Here is a 21,119-nt window from a genome sequence, read left to right on the forward strand (position 1 = left end):
GTTTCCAGGGTACTTTGTGCACCCTCCCTCCTCAGATGGAAGAGGCAGGTCCTACTCCATAAAAGAAAGAAATCAGAGGTCCGTTTGGTGAACTTCGTGGCATGAAATACTAGGGAGTAGTGGATATATAAACATGGCTATGGAAAAAACTATGGAAGAAGGTAACTGACCGTTTTTTTGGTTTTTAATTAGGACCATTACAGTGATGCACCAAGACAGCACAAAACAATCACATTTTTTTACTTTGCTGTTGCAAAACACAGCAAAAGCACAAACACAGTAGAAGTACTTAAAAGCAGACATTTTGTTTTCTCTGGTAGTATCTGGGCACCCCTTTTCTGTGTTCCCCCCCCCCCCCCCCCCCATTTTACTAGAGAACCACCTTCGTACTCATAGTGGCATAAGAACAAAATTCTCACTTTTTTTAATGGAAGGAGGCTTGGGCTGTATATATTCATCCTACAGGAAATTATTCCAGTGTTCCTTTAAAGCAGTGAAATGATTTCAAGTCATGTGCTTTTCAATAAAATATTAAGCCTACCCTCGCAAAAATCTGTTCTGAAGCAATAGCAGAAACTGTCCTGCCAAAACCTGATCCACAATGCTGTTCAGGAACACCAGTTTTATTGGGCTGAAGTTAATACTTGAGAGTCGAAGGGTTGCCTTGCCTGGGGAGCAGGGAAGAAGGAGAGAGGAGACTGTTTCTCATGCCATGTCTGATCTTTTCTTGCTATACTTCTCATGAACTTTAGATGGTCAAAAATATAGGCCATCCCCTGTTTTGTTTGTATTAAGATTGTGAGAAGAGGTTAGAATGGAAAGACATGCAAGAGCTGATGTGAGAGGAATGTTTGCTGCTTTAGAAGTCTGTTACTGCTTGTAGCTCAGTTTAAGGTCAACAAAAAGGCAGCAAGACTATTTTTGTTGTGCCCTGAAAAAAATCCACAGAGGTCTGGGTATGTAACTTGAAGCCAAAATCTGATTTTATTCATGCTGGTTATATAAATTACAGATATTACCATGCTATATACAGAATTGCTCTTGTTTTTTATTTTATACATGATGCTTTCTGAACGTATGTGCAACTCGCTTTAAGTCACTCAGGCTAATGAACAGAGATGTGTTGTTTCTTTGAAATCTACTTCTTTGTATCACAAAAATATCCCATTACTCTGCTTCTGCTCACTCGCTTTCAACTAAGGTAAGTAGCATGGGTGAAAGGAGAATTGGAAGTCCAATCCATGTCTTCCTGATTCAAGGAGGTTATGTTTTCATCTCAGATGTCTCATTTATACCTGCCTGAGAAAGCAGTAAGGTGCAAACATTCAAGGGCTTGTATTTTAAGCATGCATTAACCAAGTATTCTGCGGGCAAGACTTAGGTCTTGATTGAGCCTGCATTTGTGAAATACAGTGGCCTTGTAGTTGTCTGTTTATTATTCATAAAACCATAACAACAAAACCAAACAACCCCAACTCAGCAGTAAACATGCCTGAAAGAAAAAAAGAGTATTAAAAAATTTACCATTTTTACAAAAACTAGTTGTCCTGCTTATTAAATGAGCCTGTGACAGGCACATAATATCCTGTCGTGCAGCACAAATTGCCAGGTGGTCAGCAAATGCTGCAGCTCTTCAGTAACTGTTTTTTAAAACTGCCTCCCTGGTGGCGTTGACCAGTTAGTACCCAAACTGTGTCAGGTCAGGATTTTTTATGTGTAGATTTTCTGACAGTACTTTCTGCCCAAATAGATTTACTTCTGCAACTATTTTGTGAGAGGGGGAAGTTTTACTAACTCTCTCTTCCAGTGGTGAAATGGAGACAGCCTTTTTAACACCACAAGTTTTGTGTCTGCTTCCTTTGTGGAACTCCCTTCTCTCCCCAGCCTTGACTACCCGCCTTCCACAACTTCTGATGCGGCATCAGATAAAAATCTCTGCTGAAGGCAATTCATCTTTGGAGAAAAGCAAACCCCAGACACCTCTGGAACATTCAAAGTCAGGGGAATGAGAATCTTTGCTTTGGAACAGTATCTAAATCAGTGGTCCACAAGATTATGATTAAGCAGAAAGTATTTAACATAATAAATCCTAATTTCTCCAAACATATTAATGTCTTTAGGTATCTTTATACGCTGTTTTCAGAAGCAAAACATTTTATTCTTATGCTCTCATATTTACAGCAATTCTATGGAAATTAGTTAAATTAGCACGTAAAACTTATCTCTGCTGGCACCCCACTGAAGTCAAATGATTTCCAAGCCAGAAAGAATTTGGTTTTTTATCAGTGACAACAGCAAATCTGACTTGCAGAAGGCTATTTGAATTCCTAGGGAGAAAATTCCTTGTTTGTGTGTTATTGATAACAGAAAGATGCCTAAGAATAACAAAATGATTTCCAGGAAAAGCTAGTTTTCAGAGGTGACAGGAAAAAAAAATTATGACTTCTTTAACCCATCCAGTGTTCACATGATTACTAATTTTTCCAGTATGTGAACTTCAGTCAGTGGAGTAAGGAGAACTCAGCTAGAAGAAAAGAAGGAAAAGATTAGTCTCATGGTACTCACAGCTGGTCCTTCAAAAGTAACTGCAGATGAAACCTTCTCTGGCTCAAGGTAACTATAGCCTCACTTTGACAATGTAATACAAATCGATAAGGATCTGAGAATCTAGTTTCTAGTTATATATAGAATAGAGGAATACTCTTTAGAAAACACTGTGTGGGAAACAGTTGCAATAGGAATAAGCATAGTATTTCTTTTTGTATGAACTTTTGTTGTTCTTGTGGCCTGTGGATATATATTGCAGGGTTCTTCCTGGAGTCTTGTTTTTTTTTGATGGGCAAGGGAAGCTGGATGGGGGGATAGAAGCAAGGCTGCAGAAAGTATGCTAAGACTGAGTTAGTGAGTTACAGGATATTTTGTCCTGCTGCAGATTTCACTCTTGTTTTCTGTATCTCACATGGTCCTTTTTTATTGGCATTTCATGGAGAAAAAGTATTGCTTTAATAGTGCAGATTGTGTGCTTGCTGTACTTAGCCAGCTCTTCAGCGGGGTAGATTGTTGTGTGAATTTGGGGTGATAAATAAAAAGCCTCCGTATTTTCCTCATTTCCGTTTAGGAAGGTAAATAGAATGGAAAAAGCAAGGAAGGAATTCTTTTAAAATCTTGTAGAACTCTTTTTCTCATGAAATTTTTAGCAGAGCTTGAAAACCTTCCTAGTAAGAGCCTATAGAAGTATCGCCATCTAGCAGCACTGAACCACTTGTCTTGATACCTTTAAAACCCACATGACTGTATTTAACTTTCGCAGTTTGCCACCAGGCACATTCTTTTTGTGAGGTTATGACCCTAAACAATGGCCATGGTCACAGCTTATTTTGAAGCTCTGAATAGGGATGGTTTGAGATTTACTGTGCCTGCAAGAAGAAACCAAAAATGTTTGGAGCCTGATGTTAAACGAAAGTGAATCCAACTATTTACTCTGCTGAAACTTCAGGAAAGCAAATGCATGCATAGTTCAGAAGGGCAGTTGAGGAGGTCAGAACCATTTCCACATGTTATACACCACAATAGAAATGAAAGGTGACATGTCTTGGATTGGGTGGAGTAGGTTTTAATTCAGAATTTTAATTCAAGCTGGTTATTTCATTTTCAGCTAAAGAACTAGTTTGTCACGAGTGCTATTGGAGAAAAAAAGTGAAGAACAAAAAGATATTTTGCTCTTGAGCAGTTCTTCAGCTTGATGTATTAAAGAACTCATCTATTCTTATGTAAAGTCTAACTGTACTTCCAATCATTGACAGTCAGGAAGGATTCTGGTTTTGTTTTGTTCTGTGTGTGGGTAAGGAAGAATGTTTACAGAGAGACATTTAAAGGGGAGTTGGCAGGCTTTTAAATACATAACCATTTTAAGATCATAAATCATTGAATATGCAGAGAGTTAAGGGCTAGTATTTAAAAAAGAGATTTTCTTCTAAAGCTGCTAGAGCCAAACCACTGCTGTGTTTCCTAAGAAAAGCCTGCTGGATGAATCCCCACCCGGCTCATTACTCTAAAGACACTGAGCCATGATGATTATGAACACATTTTCTAGTCAATAAGGAAAGGATACATACAATGTTCATAGAGTATTTTCCTAATCTTTCTATACACTAAGTTAATATTACTTTTCTTTGCTGAAAGTGTTTTAGTTGATTTTTAATTTTGCACTTTGAAACCCCATGTAAAAACTTGCAGCATTAAAAAGTTGTGCAAGTTTGCTGAATGGGAAATTACTGTGTTCCTTGGGCAGCTCCCCTGAGCAAGTCCAGGCCTTTGTGCTGTCTAGAGAGTTAGTATAAATTACATGTATTTGTCAGTGTAAAGCCTTCGTTTGTGCAAGAACTCTGGGATCTTTGTGTTCTGACATTTATGGTTCATTGGCCAGCATGTCAGGTAATTCCAGTGCTTTCAAGATGCTTGCAGTATCCTGCACCATTTAGAATAGGAAATATCTGCACCATTGTTTCAGAATGTAGTGCAGCAATTGAAGAAAGAGCTGTGATTCTTTCACAATTGTGCAAGCAGCATTTTGTTAACCAGCATCTGTGCTGGGCACATCCTGTTTGCTTAATATTTACTTACGAATGGGAAAGTTTACAACTTACAGCAGTTTCAATGGCTGTGGGACTCAGGTGTTCTCTCAGAACAGCATAAACGCTTGGAGACATTGGAAGAAGATCTGATGGGGAATGTGGTTCTGTAGAATCATTTAAGCTAAAAAGAAAAAATAAGCAAACAAAAAATATACAAAAATAATCTTAGAAAGAACTTAAATCCCTCTAAATTTATGCGTATCAGTGGAGTATGGTGAATGTTTTTTAAGTCTGTTAACCTTGTACTCAGGCTTGCTGGTGGCCCTGCAAGCACATGCCAACAACCTGGTATACACTTAAAAATGTAGGAGATAGAATCATGTTTATCCTCTTTTTCCTTGGCCTTAATACCAGCTGCTGGAGAGAAAAAGGAGACAGTGAAAGATAAGTAGATCAGAGTACCATGAAATCTGCATTCACTTTTTACAAATGTTTTGCCACATGAATGGGAAAAGCACCATGCAGGCAAAGTTTTTTATGTCCCTTTCTTGTGTTTAGCAGTCCTTGGCCTTGTGTTTCTATGCCAAACTATTTTCAAATAGTTTGGGGAAGGGAAGCAGGGGAAACTCTGAAATGGGATGTAAATTAAATTAAAAAAAACCAGTTGAAGTGTGACACACCTGTGAGGATACTTACATTTTGGAGACTGGGATAAATACAGAAGGAACATAACCTTTGCCTCCTCCATCTGAGGGCTTTGAGACTAGAATAAATAGTAAATAAATTAAATATTGTTGAGTCATTTTATTATCTATTTGAAATTGATTATTTGCTTGAAGTGCTGCAGACAATAATAAATTGAAAAATCCCTGCATAAATAAATAGCCATAAAAGTGAGGAGAATTCCTGAGATTAGTCCTTGAGTTCAGGTCTTAGTCATAGAATTGTCTGTGCTCTCTTGATATGAATCACAATATAATACCACAACTGATGAAAGAGATTTTGTTAGGCCTTCAAAGCAAATACACAATTCTTTAAGTCTGGTACTCTGAGCCTCCACATTTCAGTTCTGCAAATGCTTGGAGCTCTGTCTCTACAGATACAGCTTCAGCAATGGCTTTTGCATGAAATTAAGCATATATGTAAGATTTTAGAGGATTGGAGCATTAGGCAAAGTCCACTGAGTTAAAATGAAGAGGGAGAAAAAAACTTGTAGCCTCCAAATATTTTTGAGTTGTGTAGGAATTTGAGTTCAAATGGAACTGTAACCCTTGATACTGAAATTCTAGAAGAATGTGTTTGATCTATTAAAAAATTAGGGGTTTGAGGGCTTTCTTTAAGCGAGAATGAATTTGATCTAAAAAATGTAACTTGGACAAAAAAGAACGTGGGCCTGAACATATTTGGAACCATCCTTTTTTGCATTTTCCAGTGCAGTTGCCAGGGGTTTTTAGGGACATTGTCTGCCATAATAACTTTGTAATTGTGCAGTGTATTGGGAAAAGGTGGTGCAGATAAATTACCTTTTTTAATGAGGTTCCATTGGATGAAATGAAACAAAGTAGGGCTTCCAAGCTGTTTGGGAAATACTGAGTTTTCTTGAAATTAAAGAAACAGCATGCTACAGTATAACACAACTATGAAGCTGATAAGCAGGATGACTTTTCAGTTTCCTCTCCTTTGAACACCCCAGCACTGAATTTTGTGATGCATCAGTCAGGAAAAAAAAAATCCATTTCTTAACTTTTTAGAAATATTTTCATCACCTCTACTGCAACCTCTAAGACTAGGGATGTATTTGCAAAATGAAGCTGTCTAAATGATAGACACATGTTAAAATAGTTCTCTTGAAGATGACTATTAAAGGAGGCATCTTAATCTGTTCTCTCCCTCCTCTCTCTACATTCCTACAATTGCCTCTTGACTTTGCAGCTGCTGTGCAGAAAGGGTAAATAGAGAAGTGGAGCCCAACCTTCATTTGGCTGACAGCTGTAGTGTTTGCCAAAGGCCTTATCTTTGGGGATATCTGGATACAGATACTTCAGAGGGTTTTCAGGAACGTTGTCTGCCATAATAACTTTGTAATCGCGCAGTATGTCGGCAAAAGGCAGGGCAGATAAGCGACCTTTGTTATAGGGTTCCACCGAGTGAAATGTTACATCTCCTGCAAAAACACAAAGGCACCATCACCTGTAGATCAGCATCTGCAGCTGGAACACACTTTAGCCTTTCTTTTGAGGTTTACACTTGCATAGGCTTTACCTGTTCTTACCTATGTTAATATCTTTCAATGTACAATTTTGGCATATTTGGAAACAAATCTAAGGTCTGCAGTAAGCAGATACACCTCATAGAGAGCTTTGTTAATATAAAGAACTCAGAGGTGGAATGTCGGAGTTTTGGTTTGTGTTTGAGAAATTGTGATACTTGTATCTTGTCCAAAACCATACTATGACATGATATATGTGAATTTTACTTTCAAACTGAACAAAACGTGACTCCAGTATTGCAGGTATATTGCTGAGTTTGGGTTGGTTTTTGTTTGGTTGGTTTTTTTTGGGTTTTTTTCCTTTAAATTATACTTACCATTTTCTAGCTGATCCACCCAAGTAAAGGTAATTCCACCCAGATTGCTCTCACTAAACCTTAATAAAAATGTTCCTGGTGTCTTGTCTTTCAGCAGAATTCGCTCCTTTTCTTTGCTTACAAATCCCATTATGTACCTGAGGTATAACAGGAAATCATGGGTTTACTTTTGGAAAAAAATACAGACTTCCATCTGGGCAATGTGTAGAATCATAGAAGGGCCTGGGTTGGAAGGGACCTTAAAGTTCACCTGGTTCCAAACCCCCTGCTGTGGACAGGGACATCTTTCACCAGACTGGATTGCCCAGAGCTCTATTCAGCCTGGCCTTGATCTGGCCAGACTTTATACAGGTTTCCAAAATGTGGTTACAAAGCTTTATAAGGCCTAGAGACTGTGACCTAAGCTTTGTGTGATTTACATGTGGAGCATGGCATTGAGCTCAAAGTACTATGAAACCTGGTGAAATTTATCCCAGTACTTAACTGCATAGACAGAACTGAAGAACAGATCTAAACCTGCATTTCTAAGGGATTCAGTGTTGTTCCCCTTTGGCAAAAATTTCCAAAAGCTGTAAATGGGAGAAGGGAGAAGTATTAAACTCACTGCAAATACTCCTCTGCATAGCTAAAACTGAGATTAGTGAAGGACAGAGAAAAAGCGGAGAGAGACCAATATACAGCAGTTCCCTTCTCGCTCACCCATCAATCCAAAGAGGAAGAATGTGTTTTTTAATCAAGTCCAGGATTGCTTCAAGCCAAACCCAAAAGGTAAAAGACTTCCCAGGCAAATGCTCCTAACGGTTAAAAACAACCACAAAACACAAACAAAACCAACACACACAAGAAGAGAATCATGAGAGTGATGTTACCCAACGTTCACATGACATAGTTTCTTCTCAGTTTCTTAAGAATAAGCTACTTTGCTCAAGTGAGAATGACAACTTGAGCTGTGGTTTTGAGTAACATTTCTCTTTCAACCTGACATAAAACCAACTGATTTTTAAGATATGCATTGGAAGCACCTCATTTTTCAAGGAAAAAAAAAAATCACATCTGTTGTTTCTTCCTAGTTAGAAAATCACGTTTGAATGAAATGAAGATGAGAAAGTTGAACTTCCTTCCAAGCTTCTGTTCTTGTTTAAATAATGTAGTTAATGAGAATTAAACGAGCTTACCCTTCTTTATCAATACATTCTCTGTTCCTCATCAAAGTTATTGCATATATTGACTGTCTTGGAATAATTTAGGTCAAAATTGAGCATACAAAAAATAGTACCTATGCTTTACAGAAAATATATTACATGCTTTGATAAGACTTTCAACTGATCATTTACAGAAATATGTTAGGCACACTAAAATGGCAATTTCTGATATCTGTAGCAATATATCTAACTAGATCCCTAATCCCAAGCTTTATGCTTCTGGAAGTGTTATTTTCCTAGTTAAATTTTTACAAGGGATGTGATTGTGCTGAGCTGTAAGTCCCACATATGGCAAATGAGAATCTTATCAGTAGCATCAGGGAAACAGAGATAGGCATAGCTGTGGGTGTTATGAGACATAAGAGTCTAGTTTTACTTTTGGAACAGTACCTTGCAGAACTTTGCCCAGGATAGTTGATAATCATTGTAACTGACTTGTTGCCCTGAAAGAAAAAAAAAGCCCAAATGGTGCATGTATTATTCTGAAGTTATGAAATAGATACAGCTTGATATCTGTATAGGTGGGTGAGGGGAGAAGTACAGTACACACAGACTTGGAGAGGGAGGGATAGGGGCATGCTAAGGGACTGTAGATCTGTTTTTCTGTATTTTTATGAAGCAGGTGATAATTGTAGTTTTGGGAATATTTGCCTAAAGTAGCCCGTGACTTGGTGTCTGCAACTCTACATGCTCAGTTTCAGTTTTTAGCCTAAATGTTACTTCTCAGTTTTCCCCAAGGCCTCTCCCTTCTGGGGCACACTTGGGTCTCAGAGTAGTCAACAGTTCATCTCACTGAGGTTACAGGGCCTCTTTGCTGTGCTGACACCAGTGAAGCATCTCTGGTGAGGTCCCAGAAGTGAACAGACCCACAGGGACAGGTACTTAAAATGAAACATACCCCAAACCAAACCTCATAAGCAAGCAAAAATACTTCCTTTTGATTTCAGATGTAAGAGATAATTGCTAAGGAAGAAAAATAACATCACAGTTCAGTGTGACTTTGATGCCCTCTTCCTTCAGTTGAGCAGCCTGGAAGTTGAAAGTTGAATTACTTTGTGATAAGAATAAGCTGATGCCTTGCTTTTCTTTAAAGAAAAAAAAAGTCATTGTGACATTTTTGACATCAGCCCTGGAAGTGGAGGTCATGACGTGCTGGTTTTGGCTGGGGTAGAGCTCATTTTCTTCACAGTAGCCGGTGTGTTTTGGACTTGTGCTGGAAACAGTGTTGGTAATTACAGGGATGTTTTAGTTCTTGCCTAGCAGGGCTTACACACTGTCAAGGTCTTTTCTGCCTCTCACCCCACCCCATAAGCAAAGGGGCTGTGAGTGCTGAGAAGCTGGGAGAGGACATAGCTGGGACAGCTGATCCTAACTGACCAAAAGAATATTCTGCACCATATCATAACATGCTCAAACTAGGGGGAAGGAGGAAGAAGGAGGGGATGTTTGGGATGATTGCATGTGTCTTCCCAAGTAACTCTTACGCATGATGGATCCAGCCCTGATTTCCAGGCTGAACACTTGCCTGCAGATGGGAAGTAGTGAATGAATTCCTAGTTTGCCTTGTGTGCATGTGTGGCTTTTGCTTTACCTGTTAAACTGTCTTTATCTTGACCATGAGTTTTCCTACTTTTACCCTTCCAATTCTCTCCCCATCTCACTCTGGGGGAGTGAGTGAGTGAGTGGCTGTGTGAGGCTTAGTTGCCAGCTGGTGCTAAACCACAACAGGTGCTTAAAGCCCTTACCTGTAGCCATCAAATATAAACCCCAAAGCAAATAAAGTCTGTGTATTTCTACACACTTACCCGTAAGTTTCTCTGCCAGCATGTTGAGCTGTTCAGAATTGAGTCCACGACCTACGTATGATGAAAATTGCCAGCTCAGTACTTCTAAGAGCTGGCTTAAAGTGGCAGCAGGGGGGTTGTTGAAGAAAGACAAATTCTGCAACAGAATGAATGCTTTGTTTAGATAGCAGCCATGAAATACGTATCAGGCTGTAACAGGAGGCTGCAAGTACTTGAGCAGAATCTGGAAGTGTTGAAAGTCAGCTCTGTGTGTGGGGAAGCATTGGGGCAAACATCTGTGGGCCCTCCCACCTGCAGGCACCCAGCAAGGTCCAGTGGGGTGCCTGAGAAGAGTTGTAGGGCAACACTCCTAGAGAGAGCTTAAGTCTCTGTGTGCATCTCGGATGCTAAAATACCTTGCTATGCTTCTAGTAGTGTCCTGTGTAAAGACAATGAAAATATGCTTAAATCCTGCCTGAAAAATCTAGATATTATCACTATATTTTAATGTTTAGCGCATGGAAACCTTAAACCATTACATACTGATATGGTGATGTGCTGTTGAATCATTTGGCTTATCTTAGTTTTTTCATTTGTTTTTTTTGGATTGTACACACCATGGACATACTGAAGATGTGCAAAAACTCTTTGGAGTATCACAGAGTGATAATGCAGTCCAGCCTGCTGGTCTGCTGGCCTGCCACCATGGTGGAGTGTCTGACCCTTTCCCTCCTCCGAGCATCCATGTGACTGCATTAATGCCCAGCTGAAAGCCTGAGAGCCATTGACAGCACTGTTCCACAATCTGCAAATACAGTAACAGTGACTGAATCTAAAATATGTGCTGAGACAGCTGGAGCCTTAGAAAGAATGATTCTGCCTTTGCTCAGGGTTAGAGCCACTAGAAGCTGCTACTTAACATTTATAATCTTCTCCACAGAAAGCACAAGTTCCTATAAAATCTGTGGTGGAAGGCAGCACTTAAGTACATTAGAGACTCACCTCTATGCCTGCTTTCATGGCTTGGAGTTGTACTGGTAGAATTACCTTCTAACAGCTCTAGTTTTAGTCAGCCACACCCAAGAAAGATAAATTCAAACTACAGAAGTTAGAGAAGTTGTGGAGAAGGGCTGTCAGCTTTCCTTAGTTTAAGAACTACTTTAGGCTACAAAAAGGAAAGCTAAGTGTGCATGTGGTTTTATATCTGGGCAGGGAAAGAAAGATAAAGAGGATAACATTAAAGTGTGATGTTGATAACAGTGTATTGTGAAAAAAAGTAAGGCCAGTTCAAGAGCGAAATACATTTTTTTTATACTTAATGTATTTAGTACCCAAATAACACAAATGTGAAGATGCAGGAAGTTGGTATTTATATACTGAGGACCTACCTGAGGATCGTTGGTTGACAGATTGTACCAAATAATAGAGGCCCAGGCATTGGGCAGTTGGCTGACATTGGAAATCATCACCACAGGCAAAGAGCTGGTCTGGTAGAGAGAATGAATGCAGTGTGTAAATGCTGCTGAGGAAAGTATTAGTGCTGTGCTGTGCTTTGGTGTTTTAGCCTCTCTTTCTTCCCAAAGCATAGACTTATTTTCCAGAAGTTCTGAAAATCTTGTGGTTACTGCTGAGGGCCTCACCGAGGATAGGCAGACCTGTGGTCTGGCCCAACACAGTTGTTCTTCTATGAACTGCTGGAAAATGCCTTTTGCTCTTGCCCCAGAAAATCTGTCTCGAATACTCACTTCCAAATTTATGGTCAATCCGTACAGGCAGACCTGTGTTTCAAAGCTGATGGAGTGCAGTTCCTCGGTCACCATGTGAGGGCCCTGAGGGAGTAAGGAGGTTATAAAGCTGTGAGTGCACAGTTGGTGTTTTAGTGATCCAGCTGCTGAGGTCACACTTGGAAAGAAAACTCATATCAAATACATAAGCAGAACAGGAAAAGAAGGAAGTGAAGGAAAAAATTTGTTCAACTATGACATTACATTAGTCCAGAAGCTTGGTCTTTTTTCTGATGAATCTAAAAAAACCCTGAATATTGTTAAAAGAGTACTTCCAAACTTTTAACTTTTTCTAAAATGGTACTTTTAAACACAGATTTGCACACAAGAAGTTAACAGATAATTTTGTGTGTCTGATAAAGGTTGTCTCCAACTTTCCTTTTCCTAAAGTTTCCTTACTGATTGACAATTTGACTTTGAACAGACATGTTCAACTTCAAGGAGAAACAAACTAGAAACAAAGTAAATAGCCACAGCTTTAAAGACAACTAGGCCTTCATCCAGGTTTGCTGTGTGTACTGAGATGGTAGTAGTTGAAGGAGTAGAGACCTACATCATTAATCCAAAGTAAATCTGGTATTAAAACCCCAAGCTTTTCTTGGATGGAAAAAAAAATAAAATCTGTTTGTCATCATTGATTGAAGTTTGTAGTACAAGCGTTTGTTGATTACAAACCAGCATAGCTCTGTAAAGATCTAAATCTCTGCCCCTTAGGAAACAGAACTTTCGAAATCCCCAGAACTCAAAGCATAAAAATATATTTCTCCTTTTCCTGTTTTCTTTGTTGTTGGTCTTTCCCTCCCCATTATGCGTTTGTTTTGTCAGACTTTTCTTTTAAAAAAAGAAATTAAAAGCTGCAAATCAAAATGCTTTCCCGTATTGAAATATTCTGCTTTCAGTCAATGTAAAATAAAACTATTTCTTGGCAGAGGACCTCATGGCCTTATCTCTCCCATGGAGCACCTCCTCCAGGATATGTACAAGCCACTGCAATAAAAGACACTGAATAAATGAGGAATTGAGACCACAGGAGATCCTTAGGCATCTGAATAATAAATCTGCCTTGCAAAGGGAAAATCCAGCTTAGACCTGAAAGCTTTTACATGAAACACTCATCCATCAAATGAGCTCAGATGTTTTAATACAGGTTGAATCAATCCAGCTCAACCTGTATTACTGATAGAAAGTTGAAAAGGGTTGGTGAAACCACCCTTCTTCCCCTCATTATGATTTTGCAGAAACAAATTTTTCTCATGGAAAAATCATCTAGGCAAAAAGGTACATCTGCATGAAAGGACAAATCTAAAATAGAGAACTTCCACTTTTTTTAATGAGGCCAATTATGTTTAACTACACTTTTAGCAAACTGAATGTCTTATAACAAACCTAGTTTTGAAAGTATTCTAGTTGCTGTTAACAAAGAAAATCCCAACTCTTGTTCTGCTAATAACCACTTTCACAGACTGACTTTACCAAGGAGAGGCTCTGTTTGAGGAAATCAGCAGTGAGCCAGGTCACAGTCCAGTTGTCCTAATTCTCCACAGACCTATGATTGCTTTAGATAGTTTTAAAGGCACAATGTGTGGAAGAGGGAGGAAAATGCTGCCAGAAGTAGAGTGCCAGCATTTCTTAACCTACGTTTTTGCATTTGCTTGTTGTGATGTCAGTGATTTTGTAAATGGCAAAGTAACTGGGAGGTGAGCCTGGAGTTTCAGTCTTGCTAATCGGGTTGTGAGTTGTTCTGTTCAGAAATGTGTGTGAAACAGGCACAAGTATCTTCTGCTCTAGGTTATGGTAATGGTCATGTTGATCACACCTTTTACTTTGTACTTAAAGACTACTTCAAATAACTGTTGTGCTTATAAAACTACAGCTATGTGGGCTGTCATATGAGTGATTTTATATATACATATACATATATACGTATATATATATATATATATGGTTTTTTGGGTTTTTTTAGCTTGCTAATTCAACTTTACCCTCAGTTGTTGGTTTTAGCGCTTTCGTGCCATACACAGAGTCACCACGAGAGGGGAACCTACGACCAGGCTGGGATGAGTGTCAGTAAATGAAGCGCATTTTTGGTCCTGGATGAGGCAGCAAATCCATTTGATGCAAAAATAATGACATCCTGACATCAGCTGTGAACCTGGCCAGTAAAACATATATTTAAAGGACCTTTCCTATAGGAAATAATTATTTCATTATTATTTGGTTTGGGTTTTTTTTTCCAAAATATAAATGACCAAAAAGGTAACCTTTGAGAGGAATGCACAAATTTGGATTATTACTCTCCACCTTCTATTGTAACTTTTTCAATATACAAACTTAAGGCATGCAATTACAATTTGAGTCATTCCCACCAGTTCTCATTATACTTATACTAACATAATAATTGGATCCTGTACCTAGTACGTATTTCAGAATCTAACAGCTCTTTGATTTAAATAAAATCAAATATGAAATACTTGTGAGATTAGGCAAAAACAACATGTAAAATAAATGCACAAACCTCATTTCCTTTGCTTCCAGCGCTTGTTTTCATTTCTTTGGGTTGCTGTATAAAGCAAAGCAATATTTATGTGTCAGAGAGACTACAGACAGAAGTACATATAAAGAACATAATTTGTAACCAGAATGTTTTTAGTTATAATAAGATTTTATTTGCAATATACAAATGAAGTCTTCATAAGTCTCTTGACACTACACCTCAAAATTCTATTCAGTGAGGGTCTTTTGATATTTTAAAAGAATTTTTAAGAAACTAAATGAATGTAACAAAGCATTAATTAGTGTGCTTGCCAAGTGTATAACACAAAAAAGCACTAAAGACCATTGATCTCAATCTCCTTTTGCAAAACTACACCAAGGCACTGCATCTGTGGTTAAGCCCCAAAAATACCACAGGCAAGGGAGTGTTAGTCAGAAAGCAGGACTCACGGGGCTCTCAGAGAAGTCACAGAAGCAGTACTCTAGTCTCTCACAAGGCTGTTATCACAGGCATTAATTTCCGATAGATTTCAAGCATTCAATTCTATTTCCCCTAGAAAATTGTGGTGTGGTTTAGGGTTTTTGTCTGTTTGTTCTGTGTGTTGGGTTTTTCTGTTTGGGTTTTTTTTGTTGTTGGTTTGGTGTTTTGGGTTTTTTTTAACCAAACTCAGTTTCTGAGAAGCTTTTTAATTCAGCATGATTAGTCTTTCCTTTTCTGGTGGTAATTAGGGTTTGCTTTGTCATTTCTGTGAAAACATATAGTCTTATTTTATGGAATGGATAAGGTATGGAATGGCATAAAGAGGTTCTAGGAGTAAACTTCCTGTATAAGCAGAAAGAAAATGAGTGTGGCATTGACAGTAATACAGTTCTCCCTCCACAGCTTCCAAAGAATCTTTTATTTCTCTACCAGAAGTACACAACAGTAAAAAAGCAGTCAAACCTACCAAATGTCGAAATTCTACCGACAGGCTTCCATTTGCAGACTCATCCATGTTCATGGCTTTCACGTGCGTTCCACACAGAACGAACCTCCGGTTACTGGGGAGGACATTTCACTTATGTACTCAAACACCATTGTATTGGAAAAATTTAATAAATGTGGTACTTTTATTGTCTTACCTTACAGTTGAAACATTCCTAGAAGAGAAGAGGGGTGGGGGAGAGGAAACAGATTGTGAATCAGTAAATGTGTAAGCCATGACTTGTACTGAGAAGCATATCTCAGATGGTAGATTTTGCCTGGTCGAAGTTTGTTTGCATTGACAACACAACTACAGTTTTTAAACTGAAGAACTGAAATTCATACTGTCCATTTAGAGTTTTGCATCTGGCCATATGTAGGCAGTGTATTTTATCTTGCTCTTTATTATCAGACAGTACGTGGCTTTTGAGAGAAACAGCCCTGGCTTCTCTCTTGCTCCCTCCTCACTAGGTGTTTTCCTTCTTTCTTGTAGGCCAACATTTATGTCCATGCAGTCAAGGTGTTTTTTAGGGGCTTGCAGAAGCACAACAAGCAGAAAGAGGGAGGTAGCTGTACTGAGGGCTGGGGATGGAGCATGGTGAGAGCTCGGAGGTATTTCAAACCTAACTATCCCATAAATGCAACACAGTTTGATTTCAAGTTTTTGTGTGATGCTGCTGTATCAGTCTGATGAATTTTTTCTAAGTCTTGAGACAAATCTTAAATGGATTTCTTGCCTCCAATTTGAAAACATCAATTAGACTTAACAGCTTTGTTTTAAAAAAAGACATCATCCACATAAAAAGGAAGTGTTACTCTCATCTTTTAACTGGTGGGGGCTTTTAATTTTTTTTTTCTTTTCCTTTTAAAAGCAGTTTTATAATCAGATAGGGTAGCCACTGAAAAAACTGTGTTGTCTCTGTAGGGAGAAAGAGAATATCTTCACTTTTAAGTTTCTTACTTGTCAATAGTTGCTTTCACTCTGATCTGGTAGTTCAGCTCTGGCAATTTAATTAGCAACCTTCAAAACAGAAAATGAGAGAGTGAATATTAACAGAATAAATGTCTCACCAGAAAACACCAGACTAGTTGCTCCAGATTAAAGTATCAGAAATTATTATAATCTGAAAACAGATTAGGCACCTAGGATTATAACACAATTTACAGGGTTTGAATACTCAGAAAGAGGAGCTGGGCTGTACTGGTGGTTGGTGCCCTACCCTCCCTCTAAGTGTGTGGAAAAGTTAGCATGTGTTTCAGGGAATGTCTGGAGAGACACCAAAGTAGTAATAATTAGGAGATGGATTTGTATGATCTCTAACTGCACCACAGATTGTGTGTGGGCTTTCCTTCATGTACCTTTTCTCACCCCCAACCCTCCATGCACTTCGTGCTGCAAGGTGGAAATGAAATGAGAGTTCCTCTCCAATTTTTGTTCTTTCACAAAGTCAGGCAAGGAGCTACTGGGAGAGAAATAACTTGTCTCTGATTCACCAGAGACCCCCAAAATGCAGCAGTTTCTCTTTCCTCTGTGTACAAGTGGCTCTGAGTATTCTGATTTTGGCCTGTATGATATGGATCATTATTTATTCAGTTTGTAAAGTCATTAGAACAAGAATTCAATGCATACAGAACCCTGAAGGTGCCACCTTTAGCCACAATGTGCCTTTCTTCCTCATGTTTTACTCTTTCCTGCCACTTGTTCTGCATGACAGATTCTGTGGACTTCATATCCCCATTCCAGAAAATCTCCCTGCAGTTGAAAGGATCCTTAACACAAGTTGGTCTGCTTTGCTTTCTAGATTCTCCTAGGATAAAATACTGTACAAAAATGAAGGACTTTATATCAGATTTTTTCCCTTACCTTAATTTAACAGTGAACTGTATTAAAGTTTTGAGAACCATTGGCCTCTGGGGATGTGTTGGCATGCAGGGCTGCCTTTCAACCACGAAGGAGCTGTGTGAGGAGTGAAACAAATGTATTTTTAGGAATGTGTATGAACAAACAGCTGGGATTTTTTAGGGGGGAGAGGGGGGAATGGGGCTAGTATCTCTTAAAGACTTATTTCTCTACAGATTCTGAAGTGGGAGGTCTGCATTCCAACTCTCAGTTCTCAAAATGATCCAGTGGTCTAATTTTCATTTAAATTGTTCCCTTAAGGAACAGATACTTGGAATACACTGAAAATCACACCAAATTCTATAGTCCTAACATACAATGATGATAAAAGTCTTGGTCTTCTAAACTTTTATCAGAACCATGAAACAGAGTATGAAAATACACTATGTCTCCAAGGAAATGAAACTATCATAATTAAACTATAATTTGAATTTATATATTTTTATATATATATATATACACACACACACACATATATATATATATATATCTCAAACAATTGAACACACTTTGCTTTTTCAGAGACTCACTTGTGGTATATATCTAGTATAGCCAGTAAAAAAACCAAGAGAAATGATGATAATATTTTATCTATTAATAGAATGATGAGTTGGAGGGCAGCAGGAAGAGTATCTTGGTGGGTAAGAGGAAAGACAAGACACATTTACCTTAAAAAAAATAGCAAGCCTACAAACACAAAACTCCATAACTTTTCTCAGCAGAATGTACGTAACTCCTCCTAAAATAAGGGGATTTCTAGCATGCAGTTAGAGTCAGAACTTGATGACAAACCCTTAAATGCTACTCATGAGAAGCTGCCTGGCACCTTCAGTTTCTATGAGTTTTGATGACAGCTGTACATACTTCTTATATTAGGAACCTGGACCTTAAAATCCTCAGATATTCAAACTTTTTTCCTTTTCCTTTTTTTTTTTCCTTCTTAACAGTGTGTTCTCACTGTTGTACCAGTTCAGGTAAAGTTCTGTACATTGGCAGTGGCTCACGCACTTCCGGAAGAGGTTGTAGAGCAGAAAGTTGACTTTTTCCAGCAGCTGAGGTCTTTGCACAGGAATAGGGTCCCCATCATAAGTCAGCCTGATCAAGAGTTCATCCAGCTTTTCTAATTGCCTTCTGACTTGAAAGAGACTCTCTGCCAACAGCGTAAAGCTACAGCAAGACAAAGAATTAGTTTGCAATCTTTTGTGTAAACAGTTTCTTAGAACAAAAGAACTACTGAAGTTCTTGCTTGAGGAACATCAGAATTTGTATTGAATGGTACTTTCCAGCTTTGCCCAAACTCACATCCATTCATCTTTTGTTTACAGGAGTTTATAAATACATTGGGCCAATCACCTGCTTTATCTTCGAAGACAGATATTTTCATAACAACACAACACTGTCTGCGACAATTTGGAAGAAATATATACACAGTCCTGATGTTGTACATGCAGGGCTCTTGTGCCAGCATTAATTCTTTCCTACAGCCCAGTAGTTTTGCAAAATGTACTCTTTAAAATGATAATATTTATACAAAATGAGTAGGTTAACAAGACTGAAGAAGTGTAAAAGCAGTAAGGAAAAATAAATCCAAACACACTTGCTAACAGTTCAATAGGGTATGTGTGTATAAAATTACATTTTAAAGCTGTTTTTAGCATCTTCATTGGAAAAAAAAAGTACTTCAGTAAAAAAAAAAAAAAGGAACCTACACAAAAAAAAAAAAGGAAAAAACCACTTTTTTTTCAATCCTAAATTTTTTTTGGTAATTTTCCTTCCTTTTTACTTCTTAATATTTACTTCACCTTTTCCATATGAGAGTTTTGATCGGAGAGTAATGATCATGATATGTTGACATTCTCTGAGTCCATTATCTTTCAAATATAATGGTATTTTCTTTTTATTTGCAATCACTTCAGAGTTGCCACCACAGAGACTACTGCCATTCAATTCCTGCACAGCGTGAAGTCTGGAGGAGTGAGTCAAAGCATAAAGCCTCTACCCAGCCCCTGCCTATACACAACTCCCACTGTCTTCAATGACAAACTCAGTCAGCACCATTCTTACTCAAGCAAAACTCCGGAGAGAGTGTGTCTCATGTATCTGGAGGAACTGTCAAACCCAAAAATGAGTGAGTGCCACGAGTCAGGCTCAGCAGTTCACCGTAGCATTAATTCTGAATAGCGGGTGTTGCCCACCGCATCACTTTTAGTTGGCACCTTTTAGTTATTTACTTTCTTAGCTGCTGATGAATTTGCTGCTGCTGCAGCTGATCTAAAGGAATGATCATTTCAAGTGTAGCAGACTTCCTGTGGTTTTCAGTGGAAACACAAGGTCAAGGCAGGTTTACCAATTCTGGAGCTGATCGAGCCCACCGTGCAGGGGCCCCCCGATGCAGGCGATCTGCTGCCGTCTCTTCCAGTCCAGCAGCTCCTCAGTCAGCATGTTGCTCATCAGCATATCGATCTCATGGATCACACGCCCTATTTTACTGAGCACTTCCTGTAAAATAGGAAAGGTGTTACAAACTGACCTCAGGCAACAGCTGCAAAATTCAGCAATTATCATGAAATGCTTATTAAATTTTTTTCAATTATTCTGAAAGTAACCATATTTAGTTCCTATTGCTTCAGTGACAGGATTAATCACCCATTGTACATTAATCCTAAATCTCTATGAACTGTTCTTCAGTAAAACTTTTTTTTTTGGGAGGGTAGGAGGGAAGATTGTTGCATTCTTTGTGGGCATAACATCTCCAAGATTTTGACACTTGCAAGCTCTGTCAAGTTCAAAAAATTCTGCTTTTGTTTTGCATCATATAAAATGCATTGGGTTTTTGTTTGCTTGATTTAATCATAAACCTGCCCCTTCCCCCAACCCCCCCCCCCCGGACTCCTTGCTTCACTCCTGAGGTGTGCAGAACCATATCCTTCATTGAGCTGTTGCTTAATTGACAATTTCTTAGCTTTTAGTCAAAATCACTCAGACCCACCCAAACATTTTGCAAATTTTTAATTCCTGTGTAATTTGTCTGTTCTTCTGAAATGAGAATTTAAAAAGGCACACATACACATTTGAGTATTTGGTGTGGGAATAAGGGGAGAAAGCAGATTAACCACAAACGACAAAATATTGTCACTAACCTTTCTCTTGTAGTCCAAAGTATTGAGCATTGCCTGCAACGCCAACATTTCCTGTTTAATGAGGGCGCTGTTTTTGTCATTCTGCTCTGCAGGGGATGAAAAAAAATGAGTATAAATACATGTGTGGGTGCGTGTGCCTGTTTATAAGGGGAGGAGAGGAAAAAAACCACGACCAGACTGCAGCATGAACTAGTGAAAAAATAAACTGTGGACATCAGTAGATTATGTAACAGAATATTTCATTTGAAAGGACTAACTTTAGTACTAGTTTAACATAAGGTGTAATGTTACCTGTCTGTAGATGTGTATGTGGGGTAGGAAAAGGCAGAAAACATGCAGGTGATACCCAGAGTTCCCTAAATTTCTTATCCCTGTGCATACTCCTGTGTATTATGTACATCTGGCTTGGATCAATGATTGATCTGTACACACAAATGCACTCGTGGTGTCAGCAGTTAGGCTAAAGCTCTTTGGACTTGATGTGAATTACAATGTCTGGCTGAGAGGCATTTGAAACAGAGATTAAATGTTCATCGCCAGGGGAATTTCAGCAGCCAGGAGCACTGATCGCTGGGCATTTCCCCCTCTCTCTAAGTTCTGTCCTTCTCTGGATCATGCACTAGTTTCAAGAGTACCTCAGCTCACCCATGCTCTTACACATGCAGCTCTTCCCCACCCTCACTTTTCCCGAC

The 21,119-nt window shown here is 38.7% G+C and overlaps 1 protein-coding gene across 1 annotated transcript in view; it reads right to left on the reverse strand.

Moving 5' to 3' along the window:
- Window positions 1–2,491: 2,491 nt before the first annotated feature.
- Window positions 2,492–21,119, reverse strand: part of STAT4 (signal transducer and activator of transcription 4) — a gene marked incomplete at its 5' end in the record, with an annotated part of 36,756 nt that continues 18,128 nt past the window's right edge. Inside the window, 18 exons of the mRNA XM_082284805.1 lie at window positions 2,492–2,524; window positions 4,647–4,755; window positions 5,271–5,337; window positions 6,547–6,738; window positions 7,161–7,297; window positions 7,860–7,954; window positions 8,753–8,805; window positions 10,168–10,303; window positions 11,535–11,633; window positions 11,892–11,975; window positions 14,446–14,490; window positions 15,371–15,464; window positions 15,546–15,563; window positions 16,349–16,408; window positions 17,252–17,344; window positions 18,296–18,454; window positions 19,635–19,786; window positions 20,428–20,513. Of these exons, the coding sequence (XP_082140931.1) occupies window positions 2,498–2,524; window positions 4,647–4,755; window positions 5,271–5,337; window positions 6,547–6,738; window positions 7,161–7,297; window positions 7,860–7,954; window positions 8,753–8,805; window positions 10,168–10,303; window positions 11,535–11,633; window positions 11,892–11,975; window positions 14,446–14,490; window positions 15,371–15,464; window positions 15,546–15,563; window positions 16,349–16,408; window positions 17,252–17,344; window positions 18,296–18,454; window positions 19,635–19,786; window positions 20,428–20,513 (1,706 nt within the window). The 3' untranslated portion in view covers window positions 2,492–2,497. The remainder of the gene's footprint in view (window positions 2,525–4,646; window positions 4,756–5,270; window positions 5,338–6,546; window positions 6,739–7,160; window positions 7,298–7,859; window positions 7,955–8,752; window positions 8,806–10,167; window positions 10,304–11,534; window positions 11,634–11,891; window positions 11,976–14,445; window positions 14,491–15,370; window positions 15,465–15,545; window positions 15,564–16,348; window positions 16,409–17,251; window positions 17,345–18,295; window positions 18,455–19,634; window positions 19,787–20,427; window positions 20,514–21,119) is intronic.

The sequence above is a fragment of the Coloeus monedula genome, assembly GCF_965178545.1.
Source record: "Coloeus monedula genome assembly, chromosome: 7".
Classification (NCBI taxonomy): domain Eukaryota; kingdom Metazoa; phylum Chordata; class Aves; order Passeriformes; family Corvidae; genus Coloeus; species Coloeus monedula.